At 42.6% G+C, this 20,467-nt stretch overlaps 1 protein-coding gene across 5 annotated transcripts in view; it reads left to right on the plus strand.

The window, feature by feature from the left end:
• ca10a (carbonic anhydrase Xa) overlaps nt 1-20,467 on the plus strand; it is a 344,540-nt gene that overhangs the window by 158,108 nt on the left and 165,965 nt on the right. The window contains exon 2 of one of the 5 annotated variants that reach the window (XM_080872452.1): nt 15,902-17,612. The exons of the other annotated variants lie outside the window; for them this stretch is intronic. Coding sequence (XP_080728578.1) covers nt 16,026-17,552 — 1,527 coding nt within the window. The 5' untranslated portion in view covers nt 15,902-16,025 and the 3' untranslated portion in view covers nt 17,553-17,612. Of the gene's footprint in view, nt 1-15,901; nt 17,613-20,467 lie in introns of those variants that run through there. 5 annotated transcript variants of the gene reach the window in all.

Raw genomic sequence — 20,467 nt, forward strand, 5'->3', positions numbered from 1 at the left:
TGAGCAGGGTCAAGTTCGTCTGCATTTTGTGGTGCCCTACATAGTGCTAGCTTATGCAAGGATTCCACAACACTGGCTAGTCCTGAGGTGCCTAACTCTACCAATAATTTGGTGTTGTTTCTGATGTGTACCACATGCACTGAGCCTTGTCTGTTCTTTGTGCATGCATTCCTCTCTGCGTAGGTACAGGACCAATTTTGCCATTAAGTCCCACCCTAGGAGGTTTATGGGACACAACTCCGAACACACCACCTGGTTGTTTTAGACAGAGGTATATGACCACCATCTTCCTTTGTGATTACAGTATAAGTAGTGCCACTGTCACAAAGAAAAGTTATTGGCTTACCTACAACCAGCAAAGTTAGGTTAGGTAGGTTCCTTCTTCTGACTTCTTCCATCTAGTCTTCCTTCCCACTTATCTTGATGATCATCATCTCTCCTGCCTTTTTTCCTTTCAGTGCAGTCCCATGCCCAATTTCCACCCCTATCCTTGCTTTGTCCTGGCCTCTGCCTCTCCTCTGATTTCCCTGTTTAACATCAAAAAATTGATGGGGGAGATGAAGTTGTTGGCGTGGCAAAGGTTATTTGCATTGCTACATAGTACACATGGAAAGGCGGTGGCTGTGTCATCTGCGGGCAGCTTAGTGCTAGCATTAGAGATTGTTGTGGGAGAAATAGATGCAATACGGAAAAAGCTTTTTGGTCTGGCTTTGGCTTACTACAGTTACTACCTATCTTACAAGTTTTTTGTTTTACGTTAGTTTGTTTTGTTTTGTTTTTAAATTGTGTATTTTATTTATTATGCTACTTTCATATGAACAACCCAGTGGATTGCAGTTTTTTAATGGCTTCTGACCATTGCTCCCGTGGGTCACGGATCTGTACAGCACAGGGTTTTGTAGTGGTCCCTGACCATTTCTTACTCTCCAGTATCCTAATGAACAAACTATGAATTTGGTCACTCCCCCGGTACTTTCCTGCTGTCGGCCTGACCACACTTTGTGATTGACAGCTCAGGGTATTACAGGAGTCCCAGACCTCCCCCGCCCCATGCACGGTATTGGTCAGCGTTGGCAGAAATTAACAGGAGAGTTGTTTAAATCTGCCTCAAAGGACCAAGGTGTTAGAAAAATTCCCTTATGAAGTGAGACACACAGAGTAGTGAGTTCCAAGTTTATTTACTTGCAAGAAAGCAATAATATACACAGTGAACATCAATGCGACTACTCACCGGGGCAATCCCGTGAGTTTCAGTTATACACATCTTCCAACATTATCATGGGAACAGATTTGTGTGTGATGCTCTTACAGAGAATCAGAATCATGTACTAGTACATCACATAGCTAACTGTGCTTTGGATAACAGATAGCAGAGGAGCCACAACAAGGCCTGAGAATAGGACAGATAAGAGGGAGAGAGAGACAAAGAGTCAGAGACACGAGCCCAGAGTACAGCTGCTACTCTTTGCCTCTGCTTCCTGGGTATTCTAGGTCAAGTGTGTCAGGCAGACCCAGGACATGCTGGAGACATCTCTCAGCTGGATAGCTGTGCTTTTATTTAAATTATTTAATAGTGGCATCAAAATGACCCTGAATGGTTTCATTAAGTACAAATAATATCTTTGTTAGGTTTAAAAGAAAGCAGTTTTTGGGTTTGACGTAACATCAAAATATATATTGACAAGGTCTTGATATATGCTCAATCATCCAGGTAAGAAAATCCCCCAAAACTGATTCTGTTAATCTGGGTGTGGCGTTTTCAGTGGTAGAAACGTTTCGTCACTCATCCAAGCAACTTCTTCAGTCTCAGTTGTCTAGGGCCTTGATATGATGTTCTTCTGCTTCCCTGGGGTCTGTATCTGTGGGAATGGTGTTCGCTTTGGGTTGTAGCACCCTGATAACACCCAGTTTGTGCTCCAGTGGATCTAAGGCCATGTCCACACTAATACGTTTTCGTTTGAAAACGCATCTTTTTCTCTCTATTTTGGCGTTCCATCCACACTGAGACACAGTTTTCAGTCAAGGAAAAGGCAGCTTTTAAAAAACGCTCTTGGATACATTTGAAAACGCCGTTTTTGCGTCGCAGTGTGGACAGTGGACACGGAGCCTTTTCGAAAACGATGACACATTTTAGTCATGTGATGCAGTCCTGTGACCAATTAAACTAAGATAGCAGAGGCATCGTACAGCAGTTGTTTTGTTTGCTCTCAATCTATTAAAGATTAATATCAGTTTGTACATGCTCCAGATTGCTTTACTTAAAATTCTTTAATTCTCACTCGCTTTTGCAACTTTGTACTTTTGTGTTGCTCCACCTCATTGTTAGTCCATTTAAAAAAATTTTGCTGCGACATTTCAATGGGTAAAACTGGGAATCCATGGCAGACCTATGTTTCTGCCTGTAGTACTGACCATTGTATGTGAAATATGTGGAATGAAGTGTTTTTCTGCAATGGCTTTGCAGAAAATCCCCAACACTCTGTTCACAGCCCATTGTTGGTCAGTGGTGCTAGGTTCAGTCATTATGAAAATGTAATGTTTATGAGGTTGGGAAAACCTGCATTCAGCTGAGACTGAAGAAGTCACGTGGATGAGTGACAAAACATTTCTCTCACTGAAAATGCCATGTCCACATGAACAGAATCAACTTTTTGGGATATACTGACAATAAACTCAGTCAGACAATCAGTACTTTACAGATTAATGCAACCAAAGTTAAGTTTCACTTAAGAAAAGACTGACTTTCATAAGTTGCTTAATTATAAAACGTAACTACAAGCCATCATAAGCTACCTGCTAAGTGGTGGTTCGAAACCACACAACTCACACACAAGCCTTGATTGTCCAACTTTCTCATTTATTTCTGAGAAAAATTTCTACAGTCCAAAAGCGCTTTTGGACTGTCTGCTTTTTTACTCGTTCTATTTTTCCTTTATCTCCCCTTCTCTGTTTCTGCAGTGGCCTAAATGTAATCTGTTGTGTCTCCATCTCTCTGAGCACCTGAGCTGTCAACCGGTGAACACAAAGCTAGCTTCACCTTGTCAGTGCTGATTCATCCCTGCTCTGTCTCTGGTTGTTTGGCAGGCAGTCAACCTTGGCCAAACATGCTACAGAGACTGGTAAAGAGCTTCCGCCTGGGCTTGCTGCGGCTCAGCTTGCCACCTCAACATGGCGACAGCTTAAGCCTACTTTCTATCCAAGTGGTAGCCAAAGAAAAAGATTAACCTACCCTAACCCCTTCTCCCCATCTTACAATACACAATAAATGTATGAACTGGAGCCTATTTCAGCTGCCATAGGGCGAGAGGTGGGGTACATCCTGGACAGGTCGTCAGTCTATCACAGGGCTGAAAGATGAACTTGCCTTTTAATAAATTTTAATGTTGCCATGTATTATGACTAATACACAAAGAGAAATTTTAATTAATGACAGCATGAGGCTATGTGCGATGGACTGAAGGAATCACAGTTATTAAAAAGGCACTATTAATTGAATATTTACTCTGCCATAGATGAGCTGCAATTATGTGAAGAGATTTAATGAATTTAATCACTTTGTTGCCCCAGAGGTGGAGAAAAAGCGATTATGGAGTGCTGTCTCTGTCTCAGTGTTTCCTGCACATTTATGAATAGTTCTTATGCAACAGGATTAAATGTATTTTGTTCCTCTTTATCCATGGCTATTTTCAGGTTAAATGTCTGATGGAATATATTAACATGATGGAATCTGTGACTCTCCTCACATTTTGTAATGCTGGCCTTTCTCCTGCTTTTGTTCTGACACTTGATGTCAGGTTTATTCATGTGCAGAAAAGAACTTTGAATTGTGTCATCAGTGTCAGATTTGATAAGAAGACTGATATTTTGTACACTTTATAAGTTTTGTGAAGTGCAAGTCTCAATTATGGAATTAAAGCTTTTAATGCTTTAATGTGTTGGTAAATGTGCTGCATGTTTTTTGTGCCAATCTATGACCCTTCTGAACGTATTGGGATCATTTTTGCCCCATAACTTATAAATAAAAGATGTTAACATAAAAATATTACCAAAGCCCAAGATGTTGGAAACAACTTTTTCCACACGTCTGAACAACACTGAGATTTGTTTCGAAACTAAAAGTTGAAAAGATCATAGAAAAGTGTGTTTTAAAAGAAGACAATCAGTGGGTAAACTTGAACCTGCAATTAGTTGAAATTTGATTAAGTTCAAAATTTCTTAGTAGCCTGAGAAAACAAAAGCCTTTCAGTTTTTAAGTAAAATTTAGAAATAAGTAAAAGCTATAACTGGAACAAAAAGAAAAGCCCAGAAAACAACATCCATGGAAGCTGGTGCTTCATGGGAGGTCGTAATAACAGCTTTCAGAAACAACATATGGAGCTTCTTTCGGGAACAGTTTCTGAAATTGTAATGTAAATTTTAGTTTTAATGTTAGTGCTGCTGCAATACCATCTAGTGGACTCATTGACTGATGGTACTTCCAATGCCCAAATGTATTTAATCACTGTTATTCAAACACTGAATAGCTTGCACATTTAAGTAATGATTCTTTGACTCCCCTTTTTATTTAGTCTGGTAGAAGACAGATGGCAGTTTTCATGCAATTGGCTTCTCAGTGCACTGAAACAGATATATAAAAAAAGAGATTCGCTGAGATTGATTATACTCAGCTTTGCTATTGAGCAGCTTCTATTACGTTCCATCACTTGAAAAAACTAGCCTTAAACTTAAAGTGTTCTATTATTTTTTATGTAATTAGAGATTATGGAACAATACCAATATTTCAAAAAATTATTAATTTAACAAATATTATTCTAAGCAAAATGTAATTACACTTGAAAAGAAAAATATTGATATTCAATATTGAAAGATAGATTAGTAACACTGTATAATATTGACCGTGACTAAGGGTATAATTAACCTTAATTAAATATATTTTTATTTTATTTGTATTTTATTTGAAACTCCAATGTAATTTAAGTTACCTTCAAAAACCCAAAGGTAGGCATGCTAGGATAGACACAAGAAAAGAAATAAAAATACTGTAAGTGAAACTGAGTCTTCAAGTAATTTTAAATAACGTGTAAGTTATTTTAGTTAATGCATTTTTAAGTGTTACATAACAGGTATTTTACAGGAAAGAGGTGCAAATTATGCAAGGTGCAAGTTTAAGTACTGTGTAAGCAATTGTATGTACTGCATATAATCATGTATTTTACAGACAAGAATAAATAATTATATTAAAAGTAAATGCACATGTGATTTTAGGTACTGTGTAATTAATGTTGCTGGTATATTCTACAGGAAATGATGGTGATGGAGAAAAGTCCTTATAAAATTTACATTTGTAAAATAACACTGAATAATAGACAGCTGAATAATAGAGCACCTATGCACATCAATATAATGAATACTAAATAAATACAGTGGGGCAAAAAAGTATTTAGTCAGCCACCGATTGTGCAAGTTCCCCCACTTAAAATGACGTCTGCAATTAATACAATACAAAATACTTCATAGAGTGCACTATACAGGTCATCGGATGTTCAAGATGGGCTTTACATCTTCCAACAACTGCTCACACTGTCAAGGCAATACACCAGACAATTACATCCACGCTCTTTGGTTCTGTCCACCAGTGCAAAAGTTTTGGCGCGAGATATGTGAAGACTTATCAAAGTGTCTGAAATGTAACATTCCAACTTCCCCCTTAGTGTGTCTACTGGGCAGCTTAGATAATGTCACTTCAGAAAAGAATATAGCCCATATGATCTTCACTGCCCTATGCATAGCCAAGAAAACAGTCCTCATGAACTGGAAAAATAAAAATAATCTTAATTCTAACCAATATAGAAATTATCTATTAGATTACATTAGTCTTGACACAGCCTCTGCCACCACATTAGATCAATTGCTCTGGGCCCCTTTTATCAGCTCCATCACCTAGTGGGGGTGGGGGGTCATAGTTTGGTCCCGCCTTCACTGTTGTGATTGGTGAGGGGGTAGGGACAGGCTTAGGGCGTCGGGGGGTTCCCCGGAGGCATCTTCCTTGGGGGGCTCAACCCGGGGTAGCGGTCACGTCCGGTTGGGGGCTCTGTTGGCTCTCAGGTGACTGTTTCCTCGCGGCTGCGTGCAGCGGGGCTAGGGGAGGGTCTGTGCTGATGGACGTGGGTTACTGACCTGGCAACCTGGCTGCCCCTGGGTGGGTCCGGGATGGGCGTGAGGTTCTGGGGGCGCTCCGTCTCTGGGCTGGGGCCCGGGCCGGGCCTCGGGGGCTTGGGTCCTGGTTGGTGCGTTGCCGGGGTTGTGGGCGGGTGGGTGCATGGGGGCCCGGCCCTGGAGCAGGGTGCCGCCGGTGCGTCGAGCCGCCTGGGGGGCTCTTCAACTGGTGGGGGGGATGGTCACATCTTGCAGGAGCTTTCTTCTCTTCAGGAACTCTCTGCAGGAGGGGGAGATACAGGAGAGGTGGAGGAAGATCTCAGCCTGGGCGTTTACCGTCTTATGTAGTCTGGAAGATGTGTGGATGGTGGGGTGGGTGCAGTTTTCTCTGTGGTGGGGTTGGGTGGACTGTCCAGGGCTCTGTGGAGCCGGGGGGCGCTACTGCACTGGGCCCCGGTCTGATGGGCCTGGGCCCCCCTTCCCTGGCGGGTCGCGGAGGGTGGGAGTGCCTACTGGGGTCAGCGGGGGAGCTGGCCCCAGGGAGGGGTTACCTGCCCCCCCCCCCCCCCCCCCCCGTCCCCTTCTGGCTGCCTCTGCCTCAATTTTATCCCACAACTTAGACATTCACATTATTCACACTCTCATTACACATACATATAGGATCTTGGGGGTGGGCACAATCACGGAGTCCAAATTACCATCAGGGTGTATACCTCACCCCTGACGTCGTTGCCCACCTCTCAATTTTAAATACACTTAGTCATTGAGGGCTAGCAGGAGGGACTATGCGCTTACCTGCTGCTCCTTGGCAGGTAGCTCCATGCCCTCCTGGGTTTTAATTGCACCTTAGAACACATATGCATCAACACTACAATGAGCGGGTGGAGGGAGGTTTGGAGTCTTCTCCCACCCCCATTCTCTGCGGCCTGCTGGAGCGGGAGGGCTAGTAGGAGGAGTTGGCCGTCCGACTGCGGTCTGGGGTGTGGGGCCTCCCTGCTGCTGCGGAGTCGGGGTGGTCTGCCTCTCCCCACCGCAGGGAAAAGGGTAACACCACCTGGGTCTGGGTGCAATTCCCCCCTCCAGGGGTAAGGGTACCTAGACCCGGTTTGTAGAGTACGCTTGGGGAGTGTGATTGTGTGTACAGCGTCTCTTTATGTCTGTCTCCACGTTGGTTGAGTGTGGAGTGAGTGCATATGAGAGCATGAGGGTGGGAATGGATGTTTGTGTCTGTGTGTGCCTGTATGTCTGTGTCTATATGTCAGGTTGGGTATCAGACGCCACCTCTCTGGGGACACCTCAGGCCCTCCAAGGTTTGGAGGCCTATCTCCACCCACCACCACTTCCCCTGCCGGTGGCGGACTCCCTCAGGTGTCGGTGTGTTGGTGGTTCTTTGTGTCTGGGGGTGGGCGTCCGGGTACACACCGGCTCACTCCTTGGCGGCCGCTTGTCGGGGCCTGGGGCTCGCTCGGGCCCCTTTGGAGGTGGGGTGCCCCCGGCCTCTCGGCCTGGGGCTCGGTCACTCAGGCACAGCTGGGGGCCGGCGGAGCTCACGGGCGCGTCACTGCAACTCCCCCTGACTTCTGCTCCGCGGCTGCTGGGCGAGCCCTCATCTGGGACTCTCCTCAGCTCTTACTGGAACAGTGGCGCGGCTGCCCCTCTGTTGGTCTTCCATGGTCTCTTGTGTTCTGGGGGCCTCTGGATGTCTGGAGTTTTGATCTCCTCCATACCCGCTTCACACCCTGGAGGACGGGGCTGTGGCCCCCCCACACTCCCTAGCAGATCATTACATGGAGAAACCTTTGGAATGCAAGCATGCTGATCCACACAGGTATGCACACATGGGTATTCACAGACGCGGACTAAAGCTTTCTTGGCTGCTGCCTCAAAGCACACTGTGCGCTGTCTATCTTGCGTGCTGCACAATATCGTTTATTATTTAGTAAATATTGATATCTATGACTAGCTAGTTTATTGTGATGGTGCTTTGTTTTCTCTATTATTATGTTGCTCTTTGTTGTTTGCTGTCTCCTCTGTTTGTTTTTTTTGTTTGTTTGTTTTTTTTTTCTCCATACAGGTGACCCAGGAGTTCTTTTTTTTTTTCTCTCTCTTCCCCCCCCCCTTCTCACCGTCTCTTCTCCCCTTTGGTTTTCTTTCTTTCTCTCCCCCTCTTTCTCTCATTCATTCCCCCTGTCCTATTTATTTAAAAAAAAAAAAAAATGACAAAGGATGAACTGAAGCTCTGCCATCACGTAATGTCGCATACTGCTGTTTCTGATGTCATTTAGGAAAAAAAAAAAAAAAAAAAAAAAAAAATGACGACAGAGGTCAGTAATTTGCACCAGAGGTACACTTCAACTGTGAGAGACGGAATGTGAAAAAAAAATCCATGAATCCACATGGTAGGATTTGTAAAGAATTTATTCGTAAATCAGGGTGGAAAATAAGTATTTGGTCACCTCAAACAAGGAAAATCTCTGGCTCTCACAGACCTGTAACGTCTTCTGTAAGACGCTTTTCTGTCCCCCACTCGTTACCTGTATGAATGGCACCTGTTTGAACTCATCATCTGTATAAAAGACACCTGTCCACAGCCTCAAACAGTCAGACTCCAAACTCCGCCATGGTCAAGACCAAAGAGCTTTCGAAGGACACCAGGAAAAGTATTGTAGACCTGCACCAGACTGGGAAGAGTGAATCTACAATAGGCAAGCAGCTTGGTGTGAAAAAATCAACTGTGGGAGCAATCATCAGAAAATGGAAGACATACAAGACCACTGATAATCTCCCTCGATCTGGGGCTCCACGCAAGATCTCATCCCGTGGGGTCAAAATGATCATGAGAACGGTGAGCAAAGATCCCAGAACCACACGGGGGGACCTGGTGAATGACCTGCAGAGAGCTGGGACCAAAGTAACAAAGGTCACCATCAGTAACACACTACAACGGCAGGGAATCAAATCCCGCAGTGCCAGACGTGTTCCGCTGCTGAAGCCAGTGCATGTCCAGGCCCGTCTGAAGTTTGCCAGAGAGCACATGGATGATACAGCAGAGGATTGGGAGAATGTCATGTGGTCAGATGAAACCAAAGTAGAACTTTTTGGTATAAACTCAACTCGTCGTGTTTGGAGGAAGAAGAATACTGAGTTGCATCCCAAGAACACCATACCTACTGTGAAGCATGGGGGTGGAAACATCATGCTATGGGGCTGTTTTTCTGCCAAGGGGACAGGATGACTGATCCGTGTTAAGGACAGAATGAATGGGGCCATGTATCGTGAGATTTTGAGCCAAAACCTCCTTCCATCAGTGAGAACTTTGAAGATGAAACGAGGCTGGGTCTTCCAACATGACAATGATCCAAAACACACCGCCCGGGCAACAAAGGAGTGGCTCCGTAAGAAGCATTTGAAAGTCCTGGAGTGGCCTAGCCAGTCTCCAGACCTCAACCCCATAGAAAATCTGTGGCGGGAGTTGAAAGTCCGTGTTGCTTGGCGACAGCCCCAAAACATCACTGCTCTCGAGAAGATCTGCATGGAGGAATGGGCCAAAATACCAGCTACTGTGTGGGCAAACCTGGTAAAGACCTATAGTAAACGTTTGACCTCTGTTATTGCCAACAAAGGTTATGTTACAAAGTATTGAGTTGTATTTTTGTTATTGACCAAATACTTATTTTCCACCCTGATTTACGAATAAATTCTTTACAAATCCTACCATGTGGATTCATGGATTTTTTTTTCACATTCTGTCTCTCACAGTTGAAGTGTACCTCTGGTGCAAATTACTGACCTCTGTCATCATTTTAGGAGGGGGAACTTGCACAATCGGTGGCTGACTAAATACTTTTTTGCCCCACTGTATATAAAAATATAAAGGTGCAAAAGGCAAGATTAATCCACTTCATAACATGGCCTGTGCCCTGAAAAGTACAGTGTATTTTCAATGTACAATGGGAAATATTGCTGTTTTGTTTTTTTGCAAAATTCCCTTGAAATGACACACTACTTAAGCATACTTTGGGGAACTCCTAATTTAATATTGAGTTGCACAAATCTCAAACTAATTAAAACATTAAAACTTCTGCCCTTTAGATATGATGAGAGCCAATCACAAACCTGTGCTCTTAACTTGCTAGTATATATTTAAAATAACCGCATTTAAAATATATTTAAAATAACAGAAATAAACAAGCTGTCCGCTTGTTTATCTTCTACATAACCCTTTCAGAATAAAGCTCAAGATTCTGTTGAGACTTTTCAAAATAAATTAAAATCATGTACATTATTCTCAAACATCAAATTTCACAATATGCATCAAGCAAATTACCTCAAATAAAATCATAAGGTAACTATAAATGGTGCTTCAGTCAGCACGTGGATGCAGGCACAGCGAGTACCTGCCTAGCCAGTGAAGATGAGGCAGAACCAGGTAGTTCCAAACAGAAGGACCAGTCAAAACAAATCGAGGATCTTATTCCTAAATGAGGGGCTACCTCTGTAGCATGGACGTGGTTTGGCTATGAAAGGTCTGACACAGACCAGAAGACTGTACTATACAAATTATGCTGCCAAGCGGTCCCCACCTCAGACTCAAACACGGTAAACCTCTTCAACCACCTACACAAGAATCATGTGAAAGAGTAAGGAGAGAGTTTAGGGATGAGAAGCGAAAAAGAGCCGTCAGGTGCTCAAAATGAACGTTCGACTCAAAAGTTAGTACAGGCTTCCCCGCAGAATGCCGTGTAATAAATACCAAAAAAATGGCGCCGTTACCAATAGGGATGGGTACCGGTATCTGACATAAACGGTAGTAACCAGACCGAAAAGCAGCGCACATTTCGGTGCTTTATTTCGGTGCTTTTTTTTTCCTGAGCTGTGATACACTTTAGATTCTAGCCAATCATTTTACGTTTCCGAGGATAGTAGGCGGGGCCAGTTACGTACGTTCTTTTAGAGCAGAGCTACAGATTAAAAATGCCCAAGGCGAAGCGGTCAAAAGTCTGGCTGTACTTCACAGCAAAATATGCAAACTCAGCAGCCTGCAACAAGTGCTTTAAGCTGATACTGTGATACTGTCAAAGGAGGTAACACCTCAAATCCGATGAAACACCTGGCGACGCATAGCGTTTTTTTTTAAAGCCGAAAAATGCACCGTATTTGATAGCTTGCTGCAAGACCTCACACCGAGCATATCTAATCTACTGCGGGTGTGGTGCCTGTTATCGGACCCGGAGTTAGCAACATCCCCCAAAAACCTGAAGAGGAGAGTCCTGGCCCCTAGCCCTGCCAGTGTAGCAGAAATGATGAGGATGATGATGCAGCAGCAGCCGTTCTTCTCTGCGTGAGTAGCTTAATGTTGTTCGTGTGTAATTTACGTTGAGTAGGCTAACCACGTTATTACATTAATGCATGTAAGGTGAACTAGCAAACATCATCATAGCTACATGCGGCTGTCCTCTTGTTTGATGGCAGATACTCCCTTCACCCTGGCCAAAAAGGCTAAAATGACCAAAGAAAAAGTGGGAAACAGTTAAACATGAGAGGTTTTTGGACAAAGTTTGTGTTTTTTCCATTGTTTAAGCACTGCTTCCAGCCAAGAGTGATACCATATATGCTCTATAGCTGCAGAAAAGGCTAACATTGTTATCTTTTTACAAAAAAACAGCTGAACATGAGAGGTTTTTGGACCAATTTTGTGTTCTCCATTCTTTAAGCACCGGTTTGAGCACCATTTAAGCACCTGCACCGCTTCAAAAGTACCGGTTTGGCACCGGTATCGGATAAAACCTAAACGATACCCATCCCTAGTTACCAATTACCTCTAAAAATGTATAGTTTCATGCATCGGTCAAAACACTCGGCTCCAGGTACACGACGCCCAACTGAAAACACTTCACACAAGTCGATTTGCCTGAGATTCACAGAATTTACAGAAAATGCACTAATTTACGATATATACCATTATTGGGATAAGAAATGTCATATGAGATTTGAGATTTTGGTCATATCGCACAGCCCTAAAGGCCATTTAGAAAAACAACTGTCATTGCCTTTGAAACTATGTCTCTTTATTTATTTTTGTAATGCCAAAAGACGGGTTTTTGTGCTGGCATATACAATAAATCTGACTCTGAGTTGTCAGAGAGCTTTCTCACATGGCTATATGCACAATATTTTCTCTTTACACTGCAAGTGGAAGTCTTTGACTTCTACTTTTCTCTTGACATAGAAAAACACTTGTATTTAGCACTATAACGGGGAGACACGGCTATGTGACTTAGGTGCAGTATCAAATTGGACTAAATTAATGGGCGTAAGTCATGTATAGTCTATGCCACTTCTGGCATTTAGCTCTTTGATCTATGTTAGTAGCCCAGCACTGAAGTTCAAGGAACACTGGACTTGGATTCTAGTTCAAAGTATAATTAAATTTAATATGCAGTTTTTCCTATCCAGGTTTGCCTTCAGCCTCAATAGACTGCTGCAATGTCTCTGTGTTTCCTCCTTATGACTAAAGCTATCAGATTAAAGAAGTGTGTGCTTGCTAGTTGTCTTTTTGAGGTGTTTGGGTGGTAAAGCAAGCTGGTGAGTGCAAAGGGTGTGTACAGCAGCATATGGTGGTATGATTCATAGAGAACTGGGTCAGAGTTGGCAATTCCTCAGTGGTCTAGCAGACCCATAGCACAGACATACAGGGTGAGAGAGAACTGTGAATGAGAGAAATAACACTGCCTCCATTTTTGCTTTACAAATAGCTATGAAAGCAGGAGTAAGAAAAGCCTTTACAAGGTTGAAAATTTTGGACAAACAATTTTAGTCGTATTATTTGGGTTAGATCCTGTCCTGCCTGCAGCCCTCATTCATTTCTATGTCCTAAAAAATCTCTCTCGTGCCAGGGCTCATAGTCATGTCTCAAGAGAGGAAACTGTGTAAAGTTATGTTCTTTGTCCCTTAAACTAAATTATCATTTTTTTTGCAACATTGAATGAAAGCAAAACAGACTAGAACATCCATCATGTGGAAAATGCTTTAAATTGTGTTGAAAATAGAAGAAAATTAGTGTTGTATGAAATAGCGCATGCTTTACAAGGTTCTTATGATCGATAATTTTATTTGAAAGCTAAATACATTTTGTAGAAGGCGTAATCTTCCCCTTTGCTTAAACTGAGGTCTATTATGTCAACCACAACATAAAATGGAGGAAATGTCAGTTGTAACAGTATAAAGTTAGCTTTTTTAAAACAGCTTGAATTTATTGCTGCCTTCTGTGAAGTGGGTGATATATATTTATTAACTGTTTAGTACTTAAAATCATTTCTGGGCAAAGGAATGTCAGAAACAACGCCTGGCGTATCTCATGTTGATCCAGATTCAGTTAAATGGAAGAAAATTGATACAAATCCTAAAATACACACAAGGTTTCAATAAAAGGTTTCAATAAGTATGAAATCGCACCTTCTTAATTATATTTCAAATATCTTGTACATATCTTTAAATCAAAGATGTGGATTTTCGTAAACTCTAAAGTAATAATAACAATACTGCTTATTTGATTAGTTGATGGAAAGCTTATTTAATGCAACCTCATTTTCACTGCACTAGGAAAGCATTATTTTAAGAGACTTATTTATACTATAACTGGGTTATTGGCTTCATGATAATTCTTAAAAATCCTACCCGTGTAAGATGCATGGGTCTATTCAAACCAAATCAGGCTGCTATAATTGATGAGGTTAAGCTAGTGCCTGTTGGGACTCTCTGTGAATTGTTATTGCTGGTGAAGACAAATTACTTAACCTAACAAAAATTTAGTTATGCAAGTCCATACTTAAAGTACTGGCGGGCCTATCACACCAACATCCCTTCCAAATACAGCATGGGTACCTATTCAGGGTGTACAAATGTTATTTTGGAGTAGACTTGCACCTGGAATAGATGGATTTTTACACGACTGAAGGAACAGACACATATGTCTAACAACTTTTAATTAAGTGATGTAAGAGTTAATTCAAGAGCAGAAATCTTCCTTTAAAATTTGCATAAGCATAATTTGAGGTTATATACTTTAACTCTGGGAAAGCAACCTTTGTAAAGTGAAAAAGTGGTTTATCAAGAGCATATTAGGATTTTAAACTGATCATTTGAGTAAAAGTTATATCTAACCATCATTGGCTTAAGTTTGAAATATTTTCCCCAAAGTTACTGCTGTGATATGGAAAACCAATAACTAGAATATCCCTTAAAATAAGGAACATAACTTCAGCTTTTCTTGCTAATTCTAATTACTTCCCCTTAAATGACAGGACTAGGAAAAAGATTTTGGTATCATATGTGAGTTAATTATTTAACACGTTCATTCATTTTAACTTTACAGAATAAAACCTAAATGTAGGCGAATTACTACACATTACAGTTTTTCTAAACGGTGCCCATTTTTGTTGTTACACCTTTGCGTGTGGCTTGCATAACTTGCATTTGAATCTACATGTTTTTCACTACTTATCTGTCATCCATCACAGCGGTTGACAGCCAGCCTGAGGCCCCCACTACACGTCAGGATGGACAAGATAAATGAAAGTCCACCTGCTCCGTCACTCCACGTCACCACTCACGCACTCCCTTTTTCTCCACTTGTTCTCTTCTCACCATAATCCCATATGTTCATCAGTCATTTTACTCCAGTCTCTAGGGCGTTCTTTGATGGAAGAATGATGATAATCCTGTTTATATGGGCCTGCTCTTTCTGTTGGGAGCGATAGATAAGAGGGAGTCATTTTTCCCAATATCATCTGTTTTAGTGTGAATCCTACTCCTAGTATTTATAAGATAGTGTCTTACAAAACAGATATAGCTCAGCACTTAGTCCTCAGATGCAATACTGCATTATGTAGGTAAATTGAAATGTAGGAAAGAATGAAGAAAGAAAAGTAAATTTTTCCGTTCAGCAGATGTGCGCAAGTATTAAGTTATATTAATAATGTTTTTAATATTATATTATTAATAACAGTAAATAAATTAATTTGCTGTTTGCCAGAAAGATTCTGACTTAAGACTGTCATTGTACATATGTGGGGGAAAAAATCATGAGGAACAAGCAAAAAAAACCCAGTTCTGTCATCAAAATAAACACTGTAAGAAATGTATAGCTCCGGCTATACAATACCAATGGAAAGTCATTTTTGATGTGTTATGATGTTAATAATGACCTCTCAACAACCTTTGCTGTTGACCTTGATCACGTGACTTGCCGCAGTTTCCCTTGCAATCACGTTCATATAACGCCAGTAAACTGATGCTACTGAAGCCAAATGGTTAAGAGTTGTAAGTTAAGAGTTCTTGTTAATAGAGTAACATTTAGCTGCCAGATGACTTGATTAGGTTTAGAAAAAATATTATGCCCAGTTTTTTGGTTTAAACATGCACTCTTCCACAATGTTAACTGTGCGTTTGAATCATATGTTTGATACACTTCAGGAAAAGTTTCAGGTTTGTATATGTGTAAATATTTTTTTTTAGATTTGGCTTGAAATACTGGTAACATAATGATGCATTTGGTAATGCTTTTGGAGCTGGTAGAGATACACTTAAGGAATGGACACAGTGCCACTACTGTAGCACTACTGTAATGCTTTGCTTCCCATTTCCCACAATAACATGTTAACACAAGATATTTTTATTATTTATCCTGGAGTCACTTGAGTTTTGAGACATTTTGAGACAACGAGTTAAACACTTTCTATTGCAGGTTTGAGACGGACAGACTCCCACACCCCACCCTCCCCTCCCCAGGGACATTGCTTCAGACATTGACCCCCAACACACCTTCCATCTCTCCCCCCTTCACCCTGCCCTTCCCCAATCAAGACTCAATGACCACCCCCACCCTCCCCAATCCAGACTCAACAACCACCACCACCTTCTCCAATCCAGACTCAACGACCACCACCACCCTCTCCAATCCAGACTCAACGACCTCCACCACACCTCTCACCCCCCTTTCCTCCTCCCTGAAACTCAAAATACACACTCAGGATGTGAGCCGACTATTCCAGAAACAGAAGCCCAGGAAAGCCCCCGGACCAGACGGCGTCTCACCCTCCTGCCTCAAAACCTGTGCTGAACAGCTGGCTCCCATCTTTACTTGCATCTTCAACAGATCCCTGGAGCTGTGTGAAGTTCCCTCCTGCTTCAAACGCTCCAACATCATCCCTGTTCCCAAGAAACCCACCATCACAGGACTGAATGACTACAGACCTGTCGCCTTGACGTCTGTGGTCATGAAATCCTTCGAACGACTGGTGTTAGCCCATCTAAAAGACATTACAGGCCACCAGCTGGACCCTCTGCAGTTTGCCTACCGGGCAAACAGGTCGGTGGATGATGCAGTGAACATGGGGCTGCATTACATCCTGCAACACCTCGACCGCCCGGGAACTTATGCCAGAGTCCTATTTGTGGGCTTTAGTTCGGCTTTTAACACCATTGTGCCTGAACTTCTTTCCTCCAAACTCTCCCAGCTCAGCGTGTCACCAGCTACCTGTCAGTGGATCACCAGCTTCCTGACAGACAGAAAGCAGCAAGTGAGGCTGGGGGAGATCACCTCTGAAACTCGGTCCCTCAGTATTGGTGCCCCTCAAGGATGTGTCCTCTCACCACTACTGTTCTCCCTCTACACTAACGACTGCACCTCCAAGAACTCGGCTGTCAAACTCCTAAAGTTTGCAGATGACACCACTGTCATTGGCCTCATTCAAGATGGTGATGAGTCTGCATACCGGCAAGAAGTTGAGCGGCTGGTACTCTGGTGCAGTCAGCACAGTCTGGAGCTGAACACTCTTAAGACTGTAGAGATGACAGTGGACTTCAGGAGACATCCCTCAACTCTGCTCCCCCTCACCATATCGGACAGCCCTGTGTCAACTGTGAAGACCTTCAAGTTCCTGGGTACAACCATCTCCCAGGACCTGAAGTGGGAGACCAACATCAACTCCATCCTCAAAAAGACCCAGCAGAGGATGTACTTCCTGAGACAACTGGGGAAGTACAGTCTTCCACAGGAGCTGCTGATCCAGTTCTACACTGCGGTCATTGAGTCTGTCCTGTGCTCCTCTATCACAGTCTGGTATGGAGCAGCCACTAAACAGGACAGGAGCAGACTGCAGCGGACTGTACGGGCAGCAGAAAGGATCATCGGCGCCCCCCTGCCCTCCGTCCAGGATCTGTACCTCTCAAGAACCAGGAAACGGGCAGGGAAAATCATCACAGACCCCTCACACCCTGCACACAGACTTTTTGATCTGCTGCCCTCTGGCAGACGGTACAGAAGCCTGCAGACCAGGACCACCCGACACAGGAACAGTTTCTTTCCCCTTGCCATCTCCCTTCTTAACAGTTGACCTGTCACACTGCTCCCACTGCCAGACTGCAGCTGCACCTTATGTACATTTTGTAGTATTCATTCCACCTCATTCATTTCTGTATTTTATTTATATAAGTTTAGATTCATTATTTATAGTTGGTTTACACAGCTTTGTGTATGTATGTGTAATGTGTATATATAGACACGTGTGTGTGTGTGTGTGTGTGTGTGTGTGTGTGTGTGTGTGTGTGTGTGTGTGTGTGTGTGTGTGTGTGTGTGTGTGTGAGTGATTTACATTGCTGTGCTTGAGAGCCACCATCTACCGGAACCAAATTCCCTGTATGTGTCTGCACATATACTTGGCCAATAAACACGATTCTGATTCTGATTTAATAAAACATTTTGTCAGTTCGGTAGTTTACTATTTTATAAGGTATAAAGGTGACACAAATTGAAATGTATTTCAGTTGCTCTCCAAATTCAGCTGAATGTGTTCATCTTTATAAGCTGCTACTGAGATTCATGATACCTTATTGCTTTATCTCTGGCAGTGCTTTACCATAACTGAAAATGTATGTGTTACGGTTCCCTAAGAGCACATCCAGTTAGGTGTTATCTACCTTTATTGCTCCGCCTGTTCTCTTTCTGGCTTGGTCAGGAACACAAAAAGTGAAAAGAATGCTACCATAATTACTGTATTGTGAATGTAAATTTTAATAAAGAAATACTATAAAAACAAAGCAAAAAACATTGGATAGACAGAATAAAGTGGTGGCTTTGTCAGCGTCACCTTTTCACAGCAAAACAGTAGCAGTCAGCTTAATTAAGATGTGGATAACTGTTGCACTAATCAACATGCTTTTTGCCCTCCCTCCATCTCACCTCCTCCTGTTCTCTCATTTTATCTGTGTTTGTTCTAATGATCCTAGCTCAGGCCATTATGGCAGACAGTAAGTTAATGAACAGTAAATGGGAGAGGAAAATGGTATTAATCATCTCTGTGCCCACCTTGTGCTCTATTATCATTTGGCTCCTTTCATCTAGGACTTCCCCCACCTTGTCTACTCTCTCAGTGCCTAATGCTTAATGGTTCCTAGTGGTCACTGGATGATTCTTGGACTTTCATCCTACCGACTTAGGTCCTTGACAAAATGAGCGGTAGACTTTTTGTCATATCTCAAACATCCCTTTTCCACTCAATACCCTTTCTTATTGGTTTTAAAGTGTACCATGTCGACCAATCACAAACATATAAATGGCAACATGTGGAATTTGGTTGTTTAGGAAGAGTGGGAAGTTTTAGGAGTAACGGTGGCGAGAAGGAGCGAGCAAAAGAGCGCGAATTTTGAGATGTGAGAGATTTGTGACGTTTGGAGTCTATAGTTATTGTGTGTTGTCTTTTGTAGTTGGAGTGTAGTGTTGTCGTTTTTTTGTTTTGTGTGCCAGTTATAAAGCCACCAAAGGCAGTTTGCAATGTAAATGCCATCTCTAGGCGAAAAACAAGCCTGCAGGGTTTAAGTCTGTGGTGTTCTCCTCTGTCTTATAGTGGACAGAAATTATTTTTTGGAGTGGCACAAATAATTTGTGTGACTTCTTATTTGATGCAGAACACCTGATTGTTCTTTAAATAGTTTTAAATGGTTATATAAAAATACCCGAGGCCCTGGCTGCATTTTCAGGTAAATAGTTCCATATAACTTTGTTGTTTGCAAAAATTGTGCATAGAATAGAATTCAACTTTATTGTCATTTCACATGTCACAGGTACAGGGCAACGAAATGCAGTTTGCATCCATCCAGAAGTGCTTTAGCCATGATATAGATATATTACAATATATATTAGCAATAATATAGATATGTGAGTATATTACAGAAATGGGTCTATTGCGGTATGTAATATGTACACGGTATGAAGTATGTTATGAATATGCTATAACTATAAGTATGTACAGGCTGTAGTGAGTACAAGCTATGTACAGGCTATGAACAGGATACAAATATGAAAAAACTATACAGAATATGAAGTAAAGAACTATACAGAAATATGAGATATACAGCTATACAGAAATGGGAACTATGCAAGTTGTAAACAGTTGTAGAATAAAAAATTATCGTATTGTACAGAATGATTATTTACACAGAACTATACAGTAGTGCAGTTAAGAGGCTATATAAAGTGCTAGTGGTTGTGAGTGGTGGTTCAGTCCATGTTATTATTGTGTGTTTGAGGGTACAGTTGTCCATTGTGGGTGTGTGTATGTGTTAACGTGGGTCAGATGTCAGGAGGCAGAGTTCAGGAGTCTGACAGCTGTGGGGAAGAAGCTGTTCCGGTACCTGGTGGTCTTAGTCCGGAGGCTCCTGTAGCGCCTCCCAGGGGGCAGGAGGGTGAAGAGTCCATGTGATGGGTGACTGGGGTCTTTGATGATTTTCCCAGCTCTTTTCAGACACCGCTTCCTGTAGATGTCCTTTATGGCAGGAAGTGGTGCTCCGGCGATGTGCTGGGCAGTTTTCACGACCCTCTGCAACGCCTTCCGGTCCGAGGCAGAGCAGTTCCCGTACCAGACTGTTATACAGTTGGTCAGGATGCTCTCGATGGTGCAGCGATAGAAGTTCACCAGGATGTCTGAGGACAGGTGGTTCTTCCTCAGAGTCCTCAAGAAGAAGAAGCGCTGGTGAGCTTTCTTGACCAGCTTGGAGCAGTTGGTCGTCCAGGTGAGATCCTCGGAGATGTGGACTCCCAGGAACTTGAAGCTGCTCACACGCTCCACAGCCGTCCCCTTAATGTGGATGGGTGGATGTGGGTCAGCATTCCTCCTGTAGTCCACGATGAGCTCCTTGGTCCTCTCGGTGTTAAGCAGCAGGTTGTTTGTGTCGCACCACTCAGCCAGACGATCCACCTCCTCCCTGTAGGCGGCCTCATCGTTGTCACTGATGATGCCAATCACCGTGGTGT

Source organism: Rhamphochromis sp. 'chilingali' (genome assembly GCF_963969265.1).
Source record: "Rhamphochromis sp. 'chilingali' genome assembly, chromosome: 22".
Lineage (NCBI taxonomy): Eukaryota > Metazoa > Chordata > Actinopteri > Cichliformes > Cichlidae > Rhamphochromis > Rhamphochromis sp. 'chilingali'.